This window comes from Podarcis muralis, chromosome 2, assembly GCF_964188315.1.
Source record: "Podarcis muralis chromosome 2, rPodMur119.hap1.1, whole genome shotgun sequence".
In the NCBI taxonomy this organism is placed as follows: Eukaryota; Metazoa; Chordata; class Lepidosauria; order Squamata; family Lacertidae; genus Podarcis; species Podarcis muralis.
This window is the reverse complement of record NC_135656.1, coordinates 94,855,859-94,877,632: the sequence shown is the minus strand read 5'-3', so window position 1 is coordinate 94,877,632 and position 21,774 is coordinate 94,855,859. Positions and strand designations below refer to the sequence as shown.

Here is a 21,774-nt window from a genome sequence, read left to right as displayed (position 1 = left end):
ATACAGACCAGAGGTGTGGGTTGGACAGCATTTGGGGCTACAATATTTTTGGTTTTTTTAATAGAAAAAAATTGGACCAATAAAATAAAAGGCAGATCTGGCTAGCTATTAAAATTAAGGACTGGTGCAGCATAATCCTAAGCATGTTCACTCAAAGGTTCACCAATAGTGCAACAGCATCAGACCTTGCTCCTTGCCCTCCATCCAAGACAGCCTAGCTCTCCTTGGCTTCTGATGTCCTGTTAAAATTCTGTTTATTGGACACTTAACTGAGGCTGAAACATTTTTATTGCATTGATGGTATGAGGAAACACAATTTTAAAAGTTACTTGCAAACCATGCTGTGCACCTTTTGGGGGGGTGTTCAGAAGGGCAGTTTAGAATTTTTAAAAAGTGGCTTTAGCACAAAACACAATGAGAAACAAAATATTTTTCCAAGTCTCCTGCAAAATCATAACTTAAGTAAATAAATGAAAGCTGTTTGATCCCATTTTATTTCAGCAGGCTAAAACATTACGAGTCCTTATAAGCAGTCTAAATTTTAATTTTTTACAAATATATCTAGGTTAACTGTAACTTCACTCTGTGTGTTACAAGTTCACAGGAAAACAATTTATATTTAAGTATTAATATTTTCTTCAGAAAAATGATAGTATTCTAAAGTTCTAAATTCTAAAGTTATTTTTTGCTTCCCTTTTGCCAGAACTTGTTGACCTTTTTTTAGAGGAAGCAACCACAACCAACCAAAATTGTTGAACTCTGTTCCAGAGAGTTAAAATGTTAAACAGGCTTCTCCATTCAAGTGGTATTCTACACATCAGCCTGAAAGAAACGCTATGTCCATTTCACACATATACAGAATATAGAATACAGTGGAACCTCTCCTCACATATGGATTCCGTTCCGGAGGTCCGTTCGTGAGTCTATCCGGGTCGCTGGGAAAAGCGCCATTCTGAGCATTTGGCGACAGCGCCATTCTGCGCATGTGCAGTCAGCAGAAGCCTCTTCTGTGCGTGCTCAAATTGCGGCAAACCCGGTATTTACTTCCAGGTTTGCTGCGGTCGCAGGTCAGATTGTTCACGAGTAGGGGTGGTGGTAAGTTGATGTTCTACTGTAATCTATTAAACAACTTGATTCTGCCAAAAGGCAAGAACAAAAGAGGGATTTCTAGATCCTAACACTTCTATATTTCCTACTATACAAATGCACATGCTGATTAAGTATTGTTAGATTTGCACAACTGTTAGTTTTGCACAAACACCAAGTTTTTTGGAGCTCATTATGAAAAATAGCCACTTGCCTGAAGTGAGCTGAGAATTGCCTTTAAGCAGGCAGGCAAGCAAGTTCTACAAAAGAATATGGTATTTTATAGCAGACCACAAATGATGAACTAATAAATATTTTGGGGTGATCATAAATATTATGTGCAGAAGTTAAGTTCCCCTGAGTTCAGTGAAACTCACTCCCAGGTAAGGGTGTAGCCTGTGCGGACTTATTGGCATGACTGCTTTAATACCACATTACTCATTATGTTTTCATTGTTTGTAAAGAAAGGAAGGTAAAGTAGAAGTTTTCATGATAAACAAAATCTAGACCATACTGTGCTATACAACAAATAAATAAAGATCAACCAGCTGTTTCTTCCATTCAGGCCACGCATAAAATGTCTTCTTGCAGCGATAAGAACCCAAGCGAAATCTTGCCGGACCAGGCCAAAGGTCCTTTTAGTCCAGCATCCTGTACTCACAGTGGCCAACCAGATGTCTAAACCAAAGGCTTTCTAAATCTTCACTGTATTCCTACTGTTCATGTATCAGAAACCAAATAGACTATCATTTATTAAAGTTCGGGGCTTTATAAACTAGCTATAACTAGTTTCCCATTTCTGAATTTCCCCCAGCTCTACAATGCCCTTTTCACAGGGAGGTGTCCAGAACTGTATACAGTATTCCAAACATGGAATCACACTCAATATGGCATAATGGCATTATGATATTGGCAGTTGTTTTCAATCCAACCCTTAAGGCTCCCTCTAACATGAAATTCATCTTTTTTACAGCTATCACACACTGGGTCAACATCTTCATTAAGCTATCCACTATGAGCCTAAGGTCTTCTTCCTTGTTCCAGGAGCTCAATGCCATGAACACACACTCACAACTTCCGTCCGAGTGGTAGATAACTGTACGAGTGACATTCCAGGAAGTACACTGAATAGTGCCCACACCCCTTCTAGCTTGCTCCATGCATCTCTGTAGTTTATTGAAGTGGTGACCTAACAAATTCCAAGGTCCAAAATAAACTAAAGGGAGGGGCAAAGCAGTTTGCCCTGGCATCCCACTGAACTCACTCCATTCCTTGTTACCTTGACTCTTTGTCAGTGGGGCAGAAACACTTCATCAGCTGGGCCTTGCCTCTTGCTTGTTCATACTGCCTATATATCTCACCCAAAGGTAGAATCAAACAAGCTCAGCAGAGAAGAAGCTGCAAAGGCATCCAGTAGTTGTTGTTTAGATTGTACCACAGAGATTGACCGGGGGGGGGGGAGTATGACAGTAATTTACTTCATGTTCAAAATTACTAGGAGCCAGAAGAGAAAGCTGGTAGGATTTTAGCCTACAGACATAAGCAGGCTAAAAATAGCATGGTTCTCTCTGGAATTAAGCTAAGTGATGGTGCAATAGCTCATAGTTCAAGATTCAAAATGATTTTATTCAGTTCTATAGAATACCAATAGCAGTGGTCAATGCTGTTTATTATCTTTTTGTAGCCAGCCCAAAAGCTAAAAAGCATGTAATTAACAGAAATTTTAATATATATTTTTTAGAATTGCAAATTATATACTAATCAAGTATCATGACCTTATATTATCCAGTAAAGGATCTGCATACATACTTGGGAGCTATTTTGCGAAGGATTCTTAAGACATCCAATTTACCTGTGTGAATAGCACATGTTTAACTTTCTATCACTATTTGCAAAGAGTGGTCCACAAAAATTTGGCTTGGCTTACTAGCTAGTAACAGTTTTGTGGTTGCTGTTAAGACCTTCCTTCCCCTTGTCCTTTGTGCATACCTAGTAGTGTGTGTGTCCTGTTGCTCTGAACTTTGAAGCAAGAACATGCCTGCTTCAAAGTCTAGTTCAATATGAAATTCCCCTCTTTGAATGGGTGGGAGGAGAGAAAAGCAGAATGAGCCAGGAAGCCTGCACAAAAAGTGCAGTGTGACATAGGAAACTCTCTTGGACTCTCTAAAGTAAACAAAAAAAGAGGGTTTCACAGGTATTGAATTTGGGGGGGGGGGCTTGCACCTCATGAGAAAATATTTAGAAATCTCTTTTGAAGTATTACAAGGAAGAAATTGGTGTCAAGAGCTTTAGCCGATATTGTACTATAATAGATTAGCTATAGAAGGTGTCATACTGTGACACGATTGTTTCACATCACACTATATGACATGACATGATGTTTTCCTATCATGTAACGAGAACAGAGGCTTTTGACAAGAACTGACAACCCTACACCTATCCTGACATAATGGTTACAGAATGCATCACAACTGCAATAGAGACTTGGCTGCAACTCTGAGAACCAACCACATGAAGAACAGTAATTCTGTGCATGATTTTCTCCAGCATTTGTTGGGGGAAGGGGACCAATGAATTACGCTATGCCACAATCTGTCACTGTAAGTTTCTCTACCACTCAACTGTTAGACTTGAGTAGCAATTATAATATAAATCAACACCAGCTGACTGCATCGTTTCTCACAGAACAATTGTCCTAATACTTTAAAGAAGTTTCCACAGACAATGAATGCAGATGTGCTAACGGTTTGTGCCAAAATAAATAATTAAATAATTGCTTGAAGCAATACGCTTACCACCTTCTTGTATATATTTTTAGCTACCCCATGAATGCCAATTGACACTGAATATACATTTTATAAAATGAAAAAATAATAAAGCTAAAGGAGCAATCAAAAAAACAACAACCCTGTACTGGGGAGGGGGTGTTTGTTTGAGCAGAGGTCTCCTTCCACTCAACTCCACCGGCTAAGCAGCCTCCCACTGGCTGCAGAAATAAAGGAGGCATCACTGCATTGGCATGACACTCCCCCTTCCGCACAGGCCTACTCTGATACACGGGCAGGGCCACTCACCTGTCAACCTTTGGGCATCATAATGTTGTGACACTGATAGGTGTGCAGGGAATCCCACCCACCTGTGAAATTTGAGATGTGGGGAAGGGGGTAATAATGGAAACCACTGGATTGAACCGTTGAGTTAAATTCTGCTACTTTGGCTGCATGTACCAGTTCCCCATGGGGAGGGCACAGCCAACAAAAAAATTAACCCTACCCATCAGCTAATATCATTTATCCATTGTGCTGACAACAGCTGATGGGACAGGTGAGAAGGGTTTAGGAAAATTTCATTACAAGCTAGACTACACCTCCTGGCAGGCCAAAATTTACCTGCAGGCTGGAGGCTCACCACCCTTGCTTTATATTAAGAATGCAAGAGGAACCCTACAGGGTCAGGCCAAAAGCCCACCTAGTCCAGCATCCTGTTCTCACAGTGGCCAAACAAGTGCCTATGGGAAAGGGATAAGTTACATCTGTCACCTAAGCTCTGGCCACCTCTAGGTTAAATTACTGCTGTGCGCTATATATATGTGGGGCTGCCTCTCAAGAAACTTCAGCAGGTGAAGAATTCAGTGGCCAGGTTGCTCACCGGTGCAAGATAGTTTGCATATATACTGCCAATTCTGGAACTGGCTGCTAATTACTTCAATGACCTCCTTTTTCCATACAAATTATCCCAGACCCTGCAATGATAATTTGAGAGCCTTCTTCATGAGCCTCCTCCTTTAGGCGGCAGGCAAAAACATTCCTCTTCTCCCAGGCCTTTGGCTAATTAAATAACCAATAGCCTTTTAAACTGGGGGGGGGGGGGTGTTTCTGTTTGTTACTATGTTATGTATTTTTGTGTTTTTATATTGGTAACTCACCCTGCAATCCTCAGATGAATGGCAGTATACAAATTTAAATGAAAACAATAAAGATAGCAATAATTCCACAAGCAGAACCTGAGTGCAACAGCACTTTCCCCACTTGTGATTCCCAGCAACTTATTTTGGGAGGTATACTGATAACAACAATAGAGGCAGAACTGGCTATCACAGCTAGAGTCATTAATTATGTTTTCCCAAAAGGAAAAGCTAATTAGCCCTAGTTTGGGACCTTAGTATTTTCAAGAAAAATTAAAAGCATCATACACTAATTATGAAAGTAGCACAAAATAAAGTGAGAGAGACATATTCAAGCCCCACCTCTTCAAAGGACTCACTGCATAGCTCTGAACAAGTCACTGTCTCAAGTCCCACTTCCTACATATAAAAATGGGATTATCAGTCACTCATTATTATTTTTAATGATATTTATAAACCATTTTCCCTCAGCGCTCCCAGGGAAGTAAATACCAAAATATTCAAATCAACTGTTTAACAATATTCAAAACTAAGAGCATATGAATACACATATTTGCTGTCAATGAAGTTAACTTGGTAGCAGGACACAACACAAGTGTCTCAATCTATAGTGTGCTTGCCTGAAATGAAAGTAAGGATAAAGCATGTCACACATCTGAAGGGAGGTCAGGCCTGGAGCCATAGCAGAGAAGACCCTCTCACAAGACGCCCCCCCCCCCATTACAGTGGGACAACCACAAAAAGGGTCCCTTCGGCAGATCTTAATGCATGGGCAAGTTGTTCAGGAAGAGGCACTCTTTCAGATATTTGGAGCCCAAGGGCTTTATCTATCACTATAAGGGTTTTATCTATCACTATAAGCTCTCCCATACACTGAAGACACTTGGGGTTCAAGTGAGTGACTCCAGAAGTATTCTGAAGCTAGGAACCTGCTTCTGCAAGTGTAGTGCAACCTCTTCTGGAATAGGATGACTTCCCAAATCCCACCTGCAATAACCACACAATTGCAGCCCCTCCATTTTGTCTGGGTAGTTTCAACAGGAGACTCATGTTCCTGCCACAGAGGTACATTAAGCCAGGGAGGTTTAAGGCAGTGTTAAAATATAGATATACTGTATAAGCTAATCGCCAAATGCCACCTTAAACCTAGGTTACGAGCACTACAATCAAATATTCAAGCGCCTTTTTGCAGTGGAATTTATTACTATAGTGGTACTTCAGAAATTGAACGGAATCTATTCAAGAAGCCCGTTCGACTTCCAAAACGTTCCAAAACCAAGGCAATGCTTCCAACTGGCTGTAGGAAGCTCCTGCAGCCAGTCAGAAGCAGCGGAATCCCTGTTGGACGTTCGGGTTCCAAAGAGTGTTCACAAACCGGATCACTCACTTCCAGGTTTGCGACGTTCAGAAGCCAAAACGTTCGACTTGCAAGGTGTTCGGGATCAAAGGTAAGACTGTATTATTATTATCAATTTCCTTTCTATACTGTTTTATAGTTTAAAGGAAGAAATCTCAGCAAGCTGTTTACAACAAATTAAAACATCAAATAAAACAATCCAGAATAAAGAAAATTCAAGCTTCAAGGAAAATATTTCAGATCCTTCTCTAAGTGACATTTTGCTTTCCCCCTATTTATTTACCTACTTAATTTATACAGCTGCTTCACAGAAGAAGTACTCTAAGAAGCCAGTGTGGTGTAGTGGTTAGAGTGTCGGACTAGGTAGGGCCTGGGAGATCACGGTTCAAACCACCACTCCGTCATGAAGCCCACTGGGTGACCTTGGGCCAGTGACAGCCTCTTAACTTATCTCACAGGGTCACTTGTAGGGATTAACTGAGGAGGGGGGTGAACTCCATGTACTCTTTGGAAAAAGGGTGGGATAGAAATGCAAAAGAAAGCTTAAGAAAGCTGGAGGGGCCAGCCAGATGGAGATGTTGGTTGGCCAACCTAGCATCCAGAGATCTCCACGTGGTCGCAACTGGACCTGCGCTAGTAGCAAAATGAGCCTGGCTAATTTCTAACGCTGGTTTGGTGGTCATTCCATTTTACCAGGGAACCCTGAAAATAGTTGCTGTGTGTGTCTCCTAACAACTCTCAGCACCCTCCATGCATGCACTGCGGTTCCCAGGATTCTGTGTGGGGAGCCATGACTATTTAAAGTGCTATGATACGGCTGTGTGGGGAGCCATGACTATTTAAAGTGCTATGATACAGGTGGGTGGGCAAATTTAAAAGTGAGCTCCTTCACACTTCAGAGAGCAGCAAGCAAAACCATCATAAAGATTACTATTTGTTGTGTGACTTAATACTACATTTTAAAATGCCTCGGTATTTGGGTTGCATTTCAAAAAACAGTTCAGAACAGTAAAAATCATTCTTTATCTGGGATGCAAGACTCCATGGCCCTCCAAATGTTGGGTTCCAGCTCCCCACAGCCCTAGTCAGCATGTTCAGTCATCAGGGTTTATGAGTGCTGTAGTCCCAACTGTGACCAGAAAGTCACAGATTCACAACAGCTGCTTTAGATTAATGTATTTTTAAATGTTTTGCTTTTTAGAAACCCAGGTTTTAAATTAAAAAAATGAGGAAAAACTTGGCATGTATTATCTGAAACCAACTTTTCCTCAGGATAAATGCCAAATCTGTCATCAGCCTGGTCTGGCAAGTTCATCCACAACCAAACAGCTACGGGCTAAGCAGCATTTGTTCTCAAGCAACTGTTTCCTCATTAAGTGAATGACTGAATTCCTATCCACCAAACTTCCTTGCTGTTACCACTCACCAAACTGGTTTATTCTGTTGCTGTCTACACACACCTGGAAGGTATACTGAAATTTTGTAGTGGGCAGTGTTAGAAACTCAGGTATATATGCTAGGCACCAAATGGCTCCTTGGTTCTAGGTTGCCACAATGGAATTCAAGGGGTTGGACTAAATGACCCTCAGGAGCTCCAATTTCAAAGCTACAATTCTATGACCTTAACTACATTGGTTAACTGTAGCTTGCTCTTACAACAATTCACATGTCCCAATACGCAGGAAGAAGAAACCCACATAGAGGAAATGGAGATGCTATTAACTATGGAGTAAGGCAGACATTTTTGAACTGTGGTCACCAACCTAGCATCCAGAAACCTCCATGTGCAATTGGACTGCACCAGTAGCAATTGTATGGCAATTGGCTAATTTCAAACTCTGGTAGTGGGTACATGGTAGTTAACCCATTTTGGCAGATAACCTGATTTAATACATTCATACAAGGTCAATTTGAATCCTTAATCTATAGTCATTTCAGCAAGTTAGATAATAGAAAAACCTATCATCTTATGCAATAAAGGGGTTTTCATATAAATTTTAACCTATTTACTTATGAGGCTGCCAACCGATTCTAAATAATCAGGACATTTACTCTCTTGCTCTTAAATGAATTAGGTAGGGGTTTTTTAAAAAAAAAAATCATTTTGAGTATAAAAAATTAAAAGGCAGTGGTTACTCTTAAAAAACAGCCCAGTTGAGTCTTGCAGCTAGCTAGCACCTTGCCAACTTAATTAATGTATAACAAGTCCTTCCAGGCAAATAGCTTGCCAGTCTCGCCTCTCAAGACAACATTCAATGCACACAAGTGTGCTGGCAACATTTCTCTTCCTTGGCTTACACTTTTATTTTATCCTGCAACATTTGGACAAATAAAATATTGCTCACAATGCCACTTAAACACGCTGAAACATGCAAATGTTGCCTACCACGCAGCAACATCTCTGATTAATATTAATTTAAATTTTTCACTTTGTTCCGTTCTGCTTAGGAGTCTGGAAGATAACAGCAACTTATATAAGGTTTGCTAAATAAAACACTAAAAATAATCATGACACCAGATGAAGTTATGTACTTGCTCTCCTTCCCTGTCCCCAATGGAGCTGCAATGGCTCTGTAATAGTAGCACAGGGACAAGAGAGCTAATACACAGCATTAACATTACAGAGGAAAGCCTCCCTTTCTTCAGCTAATGATGTACTCCATACAAGTATGCCCAAGGGACAAGAGACTGTGCCGGCTGATTGACTCCATCACAGGGCCATCGTCCATCAATGTATTGCCTCTTCTATTGAAATCTTAGGAAGAGAAAGTCCTCAGCTAGGCAAGCACTTTCAAAATTAATAATGTCACAATGCAGCTGGTCAAACAACATAAGCAGAATAAACAGAATAAGTGAATAAACAGAAAACTTACCTTTGGCAGCCATGCACAGAAGTCATGTACAGTTGTACCACAGAAGCTGAACGGAATCCGCTCGACTTCCAAAACATTCAGAAACCAAAGTGTGGCTTCTGATTGACTGCAGGAAACTCCTGCAGCCAATCGGAAGCCGCAGAAGCCCCACCGGACATTTGGCTTCCAAAAGAACGTTCAAAAACAGGAACACTCACTCCCAGTTTTCGATCGTTTGGGAGCCGGAACGTTCGACTCCCAAGGCGTTCAGGAGCCAAGGTACAACTGTACATTCAATCTAAGAACAATGCGTCTACGTTTTTGGACCCCTGAGCTTTACAGAATTACAAGTAGCCCTCAAACGAACAACACAAAGGGTGACATCCAATGTTTCATCACATTTACTCACTGAAATCTCGGTATGACCACCAATGGCTATCACTCAAACTATTCAATCTATACTGTACTATGTTCCAAGTTAACTTGGAGGAGTCCCTGGAACAGATTCAGAAGACCTGCAAGTGGAAGAGGGGAAGCTCTGTTGGGCAAGCAGAATTACATGGTTAGCACTATGCTGAATACAACTAAGTATTTGGGAGGGGACAATGCAGATATATCTTTAAAAGGTAACATTAGTCTGTCCCATTGAATTTCTCAGACTGAATCCATGGCACTAAATGCTACTAAAACCTATTACATGCTTGTCAACAAAAGTCTGAGAACTGAGCTGTTCTAGAACACCTGAGGAGAGGAGCAAGATGTGATCCATGCAGTTAGGAGTCAGATGCCAAACGGTCTGTTAAAAACAGATTAGGAGACTGTTGGGGTGAACCAAAACCCATAGCCATAGGTTCATTTGGGAGGTGAAGCAAGAATAAAAAAATGAAAGCATAGATATATAATCTGTCAAAAAGCAGGATGAAACAAGGAATTGGGAGGCAGGCATAGATAAGCCAAAAACACAATCAGAAGATGGACTGAGATTGGTGCAAAAAGGCAAGAAACAGTGGCAGTCAGAAGCCAAGTTACTGTACTGTTTAGGCAAGGATCTCCAAACTGCTGTTGCTGAAGTTTATATCTAGCAAGAGTGATAGCAAGGACCGGTTGCTTGCTTTGGCGGCAGAGCCATGCGAATTATAAAAGTCGCCACATTAGACCCTCTTGCTAGAGTCAAACCTAACCTGCAATGGAGCTACCAAACACCGCCAAGGTTAAGTTTTCCAGTTTAAGTCCTGGTGTCTCTTACATGAAACCTATGACTGTAGTAAGCAAAATTAAGGCCTATTGACTAGACTTCTCCAGGTCTTATCAAATATTATACAGGAACTTATGAAACTTAGCCCAGAAACACAGGACACAAATATACCGGGGGGGGGGGGGGCGGATTCCAGTCAAATAAGAACTGCAGCAAAGTTCAACAGGAGCTTTTCTTTGATAACTAAACTATACCGTGCTTGCATTCATGTCCTGTCTTTCTTCACCTGACATGGTATAATTCCAGATCCCTGAAGGATGAAGACACCAAATAATCATAAAGAAACAAGATCATGTTTCTTCAACTTCTTTAAACCACTAGAAAGGTTGGTAGGTGATCATTTTTCCAATGCAAAATAAGCTTTTCAAGAAGCTGAACTAAAGAGCCTGCCTATATGTCAAGATTTTGGTACCCTCCTTCAGATATTAGACATGAGACTTGAAGGAAGAAGCCTTTTTCCGATGTGGTGCTCTGTTTTTGGAAAATCCCTTTCAGTGAGGCCCATTCTGTATCTTTTCAGCACCAAGGAAAACATTTTTTTCAGGCATTCCTAAATCTCGTTAGAAGTTGGTCATCTGTTCCTTGATTATTTACCGCTCTGAAGTTTTATTGTTAATTTTTATTGCTGTTTTACCGATCAGGTTTTGTTTAAACTGAATTAACATTTTTATGCTTTCTTGAAAACTGCTTTGAAGATTATAATAAATTTGATTCAATGTTTATTTGTTCAGGAAGTTTGAAAACCTAACAATACAAAAATCATTGATCCCCCGCTTCTAAGATACATTGGGCATTTGCTTAGGGTATTGTATAACAGACCCTATATGTTTTCTGTTTATTACTGAGCAAAATATAGACACATAAAGGTTCTCTTGGTTTGTCTAGAACATGTCACCTTTTAAAAATACATCCGATTACATCCAAACTATTTGCCATACAGCAGAGTAACATGTCAGGACCAGACAGTCAAAAATATCTCTATGGGGGGAGGGGGAGAGAACCCTGAAGCTGCACATCTAACCTGTGTAAATTCAACGGCAGGTCAAAAGCTACTTGTTATGGAAGAAACGCACACCTTTCCAAATGACCTACATTCTGCAAAGAGACCCACTGACCTACAGAACCATATGAAAGCTCATAAAGTAGGTCACTGGGCTTCACTGTTTTTAAGCATTACACTTTGAAAGAGACACACAGTGACTAAATCTAAAGACAAACGCACATCACAGGGGATCTCCACATGCAGTGATATAGCAGTTTTTTAACCAAATTGCATAACAAAAAGCTATTATCTTTTAAGTCACATGACTGGCTTCCATTTTCCTTTTTTAAAAAAGGATTGAAGTGAAAGACTATTTAGACCTAAGTTCTCCACAGGTGAATTTTATGGCTTTCTGACTAGCCTACTGAACAATGAAACTGTCAGAACAGTGAAAGGAAGGTACACACAGGAGTTTGTTTTCATTTAGGGGCCTACCAACAAGGACTACCAGCAAAAAGGATGAACTGCCCGTACTTTATGTCCATAAAAGAAAACACCACTCCTACAGCACTCAAGACTTTCCAACTTTGAAATCCTTTATTTCATCCATGACAGCTTTCAGCCAAGGCATTTGGGGTTTATTTCCAAAGCTACCTGAAGGGGCAAAATGTCAAGCACACACCCCTTTATAACTTCCAAGAGAGCTATGTAGTTCTGGATACTCATTCTGCCAACCTCCTGTGCAAGACAGTGCAGCCTCGTTGGACACCAAGGTGTTGTTTGAGGTAGTTCCCCCTCCCCTTTCCAACACTGCCCCATCTAAGGCAGTGTTAGAAAATGGGATATGAAAGCTAGGAGCTAAATCAAACCTAGGTTACAGGCGCAAACAACAGATTAATAACAAGAATAGAATACAAAGCTGAAAATGAATGAACGGCAGCTAAAATATTATGTTCATTTTTTACATGGTCTAGTCCTTCCCCTGCCCACCCCCATAATATTCTTCAGAAAGTCTATTCTCCAGTCTTCAGACAGTAGCTGGAAGTGGGGAGGCAGAAAAAGGTGCTCCTTTTTCCTTCCACTTTGCAGTTTTAACCTGAAATCTTAAGCGCAATACTGCGCCCAGAGCTCAAAAACTGCTCACGCTTATTAAATTCTCTGTTGCAAAATGCCCCTAGAACAATGGAAGTTTCTAACACTGATCTAAGGTGTAGGGAAATTCATTAGAAAAAGAAACCCATAAAAGAGGCATAAGGATTCTAGAAATAGGCAAAAGGTTTTCTGCCTATTTTCCCTAAGTCAAGTTATGGCCCAATTCTAAAAAGTATTTTTTCCCCCCACAGAGGAATGCGCTTAAATTTTACTATTGGGGGGGGGGGGGAAGCATGCAAGCTTTGCAATCTTTGCAGAGATAGGCTGTAAACAAAAAGGACATTCTTGCCTACTGATTATTAAGCATATAGAAGGATTATTCCGGGGGGAAATCCACACGCTTAAAAATCCAATTCTTTACTCTTTCATGCTTTTCCACCTTTGAATTTTTATTTCCAAGATAGTTGTTCGCATAACTATCTTATGTGCACATAAGATAATCTGGAAGTCTTGATTATAGAGATAAAAAATGCAAGACACACCAAGAACATGGGAATAACTTGAGTTCTGTGCTTTCAACTGTATTGGCAAACTGTGCTGCAATCAATTATACAGTGGTACCTCGGGTTACATACGCTTCAGGTTACAGAATCCGCTAACCCAGAAATAGTACCTCAGGTTAAGAACTTCAGGATGAGAACAGAAATCGTGCTCCGGCGGCGCAGCAGCAGAGGGAGGCCCCATTAGCTAAAGTGGTGCTTCAGGTTAAGAACAGTTTCAGGTTAAGAACGGACTTCGGAACGAATTAAGTACTTAACCCGAGGTACCACTGTAGTATTATATAAAAAGGAAAGGATTGTTAAAGTAGCACTGTACTGTACTTTTACTTACATTGTGCTTACCAAGGAAGTTGGTCACAACCATTTTAAGGACAGGTCCCTCAGCATATTCAATCAGCTTCCAAAAAAATCTTAATTCACTCAATGGAAATTAATGCCTAACCATTCCAGGTCAAAGACAAAAGGTGGTTAAGATGTAGAAGAAGGAAAATGGGAAATAGGTCTCATTTGTTACAAACTGGAATGTGCCCTCGAATTTTTATTCTGTCTGTTTGCTTCTCTTTAAGAAAGATGGAAAAATGGAGGGGGATGTATAGAAAATTGTAGCTTCTGCATGGCTGGAATGTAAAAGGTAAGAATCACATCTGTTGCTCTGCCCAGTTTTGCGGGCTAGGGAAAAGCACTTCAGGCGAGTGCAGAATGATGAGGGGCATTGACTGGGGAGAATCCTAAGGAACAAACAGTTAGACCTAGAAGGCAGCAATTTGCCAGCAGACTAGAGGTCCCTTACTCCTGCTTTAGTTAAATTATCTGCCTCAATCATGGGTGGGAAATCTGACTTCTAGAGCAAAAGCATGACACAGATGAGTGGAGGTGACCCCTTCTAAAGTACACTGCTCACCTATTCACAGCCACCTCTCTTCCCCCAAGCACTTTTGTCTGTCCTGAATTCACACTTGGAATTGAAGTTCAGTTTTGGTATGGGGGGGGGGATGTGGTGAGAAAGAGAAGACTATGGAAAGGCAAGCTGCAGACAGCAGATGGATAAACACACATACTGTCTCTCTCTCAAACACATGATTTTTCAAAGAATTTCAGCTCTTGCCCCTTGTTTTTTTATATGGCTGGGGCAGACCTGGATTTAAATCAGGGGTAGTGAACCAGCCCAGGCGAGGTAAACCTTGCCGACCCCTGATTTAAATAAACATGTCCACTGATGTTGCATCTGGTTTGGACTACAGAGTTAAAAACAACTGCAAAGTGCCACTTTTCCCGGTACGTATAGTTATAGCAATACGAAACTAATTATGAACACAAGAATCCTATTCAGTTTTACACTGATGGTGTCAACAGAGAACCACGGAGCTGAATTTACAAACAAGATAGCTCAAAAGATAAGATTGCAAGGAAAAAGACAATATGACAGCAAGAGCACGCACATCACACAAAAAGCAAGAACATGCACACTGCACAAAAAGCAAGCCGACGCTATTAAAACTAATCACAGAAAACAATTTGCAGTTCTCGTTAACAATAGGAATGTGGTCAATAAAGGAGTTTAAAGAAAACAAGAACTGAATGCTGAAAAGATAGAAGCAAAAGTTTAGTCATAAGTAGCACTCCTGTATGAGTTTACTCAGAAATAAGTTCCGCTGAAATCAGTGGAGCTTCTTTCCAAATCTGTGGTACAGAACTGCAGTATAACTTTTCTGAACTGTATGTAGCTGTATAGAAAATGCTATATGAAAAGGCAAAACAAAATACATGAAAAACAATAAAATTATTGGGGTAACTCCATAGAGAGCCTACTTTTCCTTGAATGATGTGAACTGTTGTTAAAACTGACTGAGTTGTTGAGTTTACGCAAGTCACACCTTTAAGGTTGCTTATTTTAGTTTTTTAAGAATTTGCTCCTTGACTCAGCTATTCAGAGCCTACCACACCACTGTAACTGGTTCTACTATTGTTCGAAATGCTCTTACCCAATGTTTCTCCCAATGTTGAACCAAAATCTACCCCCCTGCAACTTGAGCCTGTTAACATACAGTCCTGCCCTCTGGAAGAGCAGAAAAAAAGTTTTTGCCCTGTTCTGTGAGACAGACCATTAGGTATTTGAAAAGTTCTTTGCATCACCCTTCAGTTCCTTTGATTTTGCCTCATCGGACTTACTTTCCATACCACTTACCATCTTGACTCCTCTTTACTCATTCCTATTTGCCTAAACAATGTGCAGAACTGGGCAGCACTCCATATGAGATCTGACTAGTGCAAAATAACATTACTTTTGATTTTATGGGGGTTTTGTATATAATTTGTTTTTATTCTTAATTATTGTAAACAGCCCAGATACCTTTATGTCAGTGTTCCCCAACCTTGGGTCTCCAGCTGTTTTCGGACTACAATTCCCATCATCCTTGACCACTGGTCTTGCTAGTGAGGGATGATGGGAGTTGTAGTCCAAAAACAGCTGGAGATCCAAGGTTGGGGAACACTGCTTTATGTTATGTTATGGGATAGCATATAAGTGTCATTAATAAACAAAATGGAACTATTTCTTCCCATGACTTGAAAACTGAGTCTATTAATGCAGACTAAAATTGCATTAGCTTTTATTGCAGCTGCACCACACTGCTGACTCATGTTCAGGTTGTGCTTGACTACAATCCCAAGATACTTTTCACATGCCAAGCCATGCTTCTGAAATTTAAAGTGCATCAGGTACATTCAGTAAACCATTTCCAGGTGCAGTTTCAAGTAAATTTTATTCCTCTGCCACATCATTCACTATTTCATGTGAAAATAACTCAGAAACAGCAGAATCATTTCTTGAGTGAGAAAACCAAGTGAGACTTTCACTTTTGGTCATGACCACCTACCTCCTTCCCCAAAACACAATATCTCAAAGATTAATCAGCTCACAATCCACATTAACCTTTATAACTGAACCCAAAATCTATTAGCTGGTGCACAAAAGACATATTCTGAACCCCAGATCAAAAATAAACCTAACCACCAAGACCACTGCTACCATCCTATCCTAACAATTTCATACGGTTAGCTTAGAACATGATGCAGAATGAGTGCTTAAATCCTTCAATACTCTTAGAATATTTAGATGCCCTGGACTGAGCAGGTAAGACGAGGGAATATAGAAGGTGGTGCAAATCATCTTTAAGAAAGCTTACCTTCCCTATTCAAGTATTTAGATAAATAATAAATGCTTTCCGTTGTTGGACATTCCAGCTCATGTCTCTATCCCTAACAGTATCACTCAAAAACAGGTATCTTGCTGCTGATACTCTGGAGGACTGACTTACTGGTCCTTAAGCAATCCTAGTAGATATTCGCAACTGAGATTTTCTACAATACAAGCATGCACACTGATCGTATCATCAGATACAAATATTCTGAGTAATAGCAAACCATAAACCATAGAATTGTTGTACATTAAGTGTCAATGAAAAAAATGCAGGAGGTTTCCTGAAACACCAACATGCATCATATACAGTAACTCCCAAGCCACAACCAAAACTCACTGCTGAGTTTAGTTAGTGTTCAGTTACTATCATTTGAGTTATTTACAAATTTATGTCCAATACTGAGTTGGTTTATAAATAATACTTAAATATGCATTTTTATTACATTTTATTATGAAATATCATTGATAAGCACTTACTTTAAAAGCATATAGTGACATACTGAAAGCGTACTTTAAATATGGGGTGGGGAACTAGTAGCCCTCCATATGTTGTTGAATTTAAACTCCCCTCTCCCTGGCTGGCCTTCATGGTCCAACTCCAACATACTGAAGAGCAACAAGTTTCCCATTTATATCTTAAGTGAATGCAATCATACTGACTTTGGTGAAACTGCACTCATAGAGGCAGAAATATAGCTAGAAACCTAACAAGAGGTCAACATAAGCTTTCTGCTGCAGGGAACACATAATAATAAAGTAACGAAACATTTTTCTAATTCTAATGCTCACTTGACAACTATGCCTAAGCTGAAAGTTTTCCATTATTAATTGAATAATTTAATTTAATATGTAATTAAATGGGATAAGGTTTCTATATTAAGATTATTGTCTCTTCCCCTCCCCAGGTTGTTTTTCCTTAAGAGACAAAAATATGCTTTTTAACAAATAAGGATACTAATCAAATTACGCTACACAAAGGGGATGCACAGCATCTGTATCCATTGTGAGGACTGTTCTGCAAACTGTACAATGAAGGCTTGGAGTAAATTTTGCCTCACAAAACAGAGTCCCTCATGAGCACTACAACAGCTCCCCAATAAAGTCTACTCTTAACAGTCAGGCCTTCCCAATTACAGATCTCAAGCATTATATACAACAAATTTATATATATACACAAATCAGAAAGAGATCAAATACTGAAGTTCAAAGCTTACTTCATGCAACTTAAAAACATTGTTCTAGTCTGTAAGAATGAAACTGGTGGGAAACATTTTACTACACCTTAAATTAAATTTGACACAGGAAGTACATCTAGCCCACAAACTTCCAGTTGCCCATCCTTATTAAACACAATCTACAATATGCTGATACTGCAAGTAGGTATAGAACAATTCAACCCCAAAAGAAATCAACAGGTTTGTATGAAAGAGCCACAGGTGGATTCACTGACAATACTAAAGCCTAAATGAACGTGACTGAAGTCTACACACACATACATACACACACACACACACACACACACACACGTTCTAGACCGTGATATATATTAGACTTAAAATCAGTGTCCTCCAAAACAGTACAAAGTGTAGAAATACTCAAAAGACATGCACAGTACATACACGAGTGGACATTTGACACCTACTTAACTCGCTCATGTCACAAGAAGCCTCAATGATCCAGAAAGTTTTTCTCACTGGAAGCATGCATTTTCAGCTTTCACTCTGCCATGCTCAAAATACTTAACGAATACATTACCAACTGCTCCCAATCAACAACACAACCTGCTGTCTGCCATTCTGCAGAGTCTTCACATTAGAAAGTCTATTCATGGTAAAATTCTGTGATTTTTCTAACATAAAAAGCATGCAACATATGACAAAGCTGATTAACTTTCCAAAAGTACTAAGGAGAGCATACAAAATAGAACACCCAATTCAGTTAAGACAACTTGTCAGCCTAAAACTTTGAAAGAATTACCTAACTCATACTTAACACTTTGAACATTTTGGGGGGGGGGGGGGAATCCATCACTAATACATACAAGTTAATCAAAAAAGCTATCTCAGGATCTCATAAATCTGCATTATTGCTATGTTTCTGTGACATAAATCCAAGTGTTAGATGTCATATGGCAGCACTCCTACACATAACTTGAACATCTCTGCAAGTATGCATAACCCATAGTATTCTTCAGGAAACTGGTTTTCCAAAGTTCCTTTATTTTACATAAAATAAGTCATTATTATTAGAACAAAGCAGGACTTTGAAGTTGCGCTTCTGTTGTGCCTCTTTATCAACCTTCAGAAAACAAAAAAGGCACTCCTCAGACTATAGCCAAAAGGCTATGTCATAGAAAAAAACCAGCTTCCAATCAAACCTGACTGATCTGAAAGTCCCAGAGGCCTCTTTTTACCTACAAACATGACATACAGCAAATAGCATCAAATAATTATTATACAGGATACAGTACCTACAAACACTTGTTTTTAATGTGTACATGAACACTTGTAACACAAAACACAGGTTTAAACATTCTTTCAAAGGGAGTCATTTCTCGTTCCCACCACCATGGTAAATCAACAAGTCAGCAGCATTACAGTTAGTTACAGGAGGAAAAGGGACGACTAGCACATTAGAATATGAACAATGTACCTTGTAGAGGTGCCTTTCCTGACATCACATATGCTGCATTTAAAGGCTTCAGCACTGTTCCTAAAGGTGCAGACACTACAATCCCAAAAACCTTCGTCGGCTGCAGGTTTTGCTTGCCTTTTTGGCCTTGAGAAGTATGTGTAGGAAGAAAGGGGAGGGGGGAGAGAAGGAGGAGGAAAAGAAAGAATAAAACATGTTAGAAACGAGATCATAAAGCAAAGCTGTTTCATACTATGCTCTGCTTTGCTTTGCCTGCCTTTTATTTATTTATTTTTTTGCTCCTTGCCTAAAAAGTAATCAAATTTTCGATGGAGCAGTGAGGAAAGCGTACAAAGCACCCATCAAGCCAAAAATACGACTTTGTTCTCTCTTCTCACCACACACGTTTCTCATGCCTTACCCCGCAACCTTCCCCCAACACCATACCATGCCATACCCCCCGTAGTAGCAAGAGAGGAAAGGGGAACATTTCCCCCTCCAACCTTCAATCTCAAGGCAATCAATTTTCACACAACAACGACTACCCACTGAATCTGGAAGGGCAGGGAAAAGGCGATGGTGGAAGGTATCCGAGCTTGTTACCCTCCCTCTTGGGGTGTGCGTGTGTGTGTGTGTGTGTGCGCGCTTGATTGTACTTTAAAGGATTGTAGGCGTGTCCCTCCATGCGCCCCCTTCGTCTGTCTGTCTGTCTCCTTTACCTTGTTAAATCTCCCTTTGTCTGGAAGAAGTCAGTGTGAGGAGACGAGGAGCTGTGTGTGTGTGTGTGTGTGTGTGTGTGTGTGTGTGTGTGAGAGAGAGAGAGAGAGAGAGAGAGAGAGAGAGAGAGAGAGAAGCAGCCGCCATAGCTGCTCTAACACCAGATTAGCCCTGGCACCAACAGAGAGAGAAACACAAACACTTCGCCCTCCTCCTCCTCCTCCTTTTTGCTTCTACACACTCCCTCCATCTTAAGAGCCACCCTGGGCACAAAACAGAGCAAACACACACACAAAAACACACACACACACAAACCTCCCGTCCCCCCCCCCTTCCTTTCAGCAGTTAGCCACACAAGGAGCTCTCTCTGGCTTTCCTGCCCCTACAGCTTCGCCTCCCAGCACAATTGGAAAAACAAGGAGTTTTCTGTACCTGGCTGGGAGGCAGGCAAGGCAAACAAGCTTGCTCTCTCTCCCCTTCTTTACCTACTTCCTCCATCTTAAAAAGCCCCCTCCCTCCACCACGACTCCCACCACTACTACAACCACCACCTCCTCCGCCACCCCGGGGCCTAGCCGTCCCCACCCCCCTCCCCTGAGCCTAAGAAAGCGGGGTGGGTGGTGGTGGGTGCTTTCGGCTGGCACCCGCGCGGCGCGCTCCTTCCTGTCCCCACCGCCACCCTCGTCTCCATCTTAGGGAAGGGAGCCTCTCCCCCCCCCACACACCTCCTCTCGGCTCCTCTGCCGACTCCCCCCCCCCTTCGCTGGCCCCGCTTTCTCCTACCTGGTCGGGCTCTTCTTGTCGCCCATGGTCATGGATCGGTTGGGGCGCCGGCGGGGGTGGCGGCCCCCTCTTCTGCCTCGCGCGCAAGAAGCGGAGGGTTCGCAGGGCTGGCTCCTCCTCAAGACCAGCAGGATCCGGGTTGCTCCTGCTGCCGCCGCCGCCGCTGCTGCTCCTGAGCCGCCGCCGCCGCCGCTCCTGCCGCTGCCAGGCTCCCCCGCTCCAGACTAGGCAGCGCACGGAGCGCAGCCTCGGCTCCTCGGCTCCTCTTCCCCCCGCCGCCGCCGCCGCTGCTCCTCCTCCTCCCAGCCAAGGCGAGCACGGCTACAGCGGGCGGAGCTGGCGGCCCTCCGCGGCCAATCCGGGCAGCCCGGCCTTGGGCTCCGCTGGGGCGAGGGAAGGGGAACGTGCAGCTTCTCTCCCCCCCCCCCCCACACCCCACAACCAAAACACGCACACACTCCCTCCAAGCACCCACCACCCCTGAGCCCCTCGGTGCACACAGCGCACGCACACCCCGCTCCGTCCCGGGAGGAGGAACGGCTCCCTCGGCGACGAGGGCAATGCTGCAGGGACGCCGCTCCCTCCCAAGGCTTGGCGGTGGAAGAAGCCAGCGAGCGAGGGAAGCGTGTCGCCGTCGCTGGGCGGCGCCTGGCCACCCACAAGGCCAGCGTGTGACCCCGCCTCGGTCGTAGCCGCTCGCGTCGAGCGCGGCCCCCCTTTCAGACGTGTGCGTGTACACACACACGCATATAAGTGGATTAGTCACGCGGGGGTGGGGTGCGGTGGGCGCGCGAGAAGCATGACGCGCCGCCCGAGTTGCCGCTCGCCCACTCGCGTGGAGTGCGAAATGTGTCGCCCGCCTCTCAGGGTGGCCCCGTGTCTGCTTCGCCCTTGTCAACCGCACAGTGTTTCACCCCCTGGTTGTTTTTCTGGGGGAACAAAGTCGCCCCCTGAACAGCGAGGCGGGGGGGGGGGGGTCCAATAAAGAGAATAACGTCACCCACACTGCAGTAGGAAATGGCCCGTGTACATTTAAGTGCCTCCCTCTCCCAGCTCCCTTTCGGAGAGGGAAAGAGAACACAGGCTATGGGGAGGGTGTGCGATGTGAAACTTGGGTCCGCCTGCAGGCCTCTTGCTTCCTCCCCTCAGACAGTCGCCCACAAAGAAGTGGGAGAGAGGTAACGATGCTCAGGTGTAGGGGGGTCTATTAACCACCCACAGGGGCAGCTTATGTCTCTTCAGCCACTTATCAAGTGCAAGAAGAACGTGTCAACATTTGCCCTTCCGTGTGTCACTCTCAGGAGGCCGCACACTCAAGGTTACTTGGGCTGCAATCCTGAACACACTTTGGGAGCA

The 21,774-nt window shown here is 42.3% G+C and overlaps 1 protein-coding gene across 1 annotated transcript in view; it reads right to left on the bottom strand.

Moving 5' to 3' along the window:
• Nucleotides 1-21,068, bottom strand: part of RYBP (RING1 and YY1 binding protein) — a 48,447-nt gene extending 27,379 nt beyond the window's left edge. The window contains exons 1-2 of the mRNA XM_028719383.2: nucleotides 20,419-21,068; nucleotides 18,940-19,065 (exon numbers count right to left, since the gene is read on the bottom strand). Of these exons, the coding sequence (XP_028575216.2) occupies nucleotides 18,940-19,065; nucleotides 20,419-20,450 (158 nt within the window). The 5' untranslated portion in view covers nucleotides 20,451-21,068. The remainder of the gene's footprint in view (nucleotides 1-18,939; nucleotides 19,066-20,418) is intronic.
• Nucleotides 21,069-21,774: the final 706 nt, after the last annotated feature.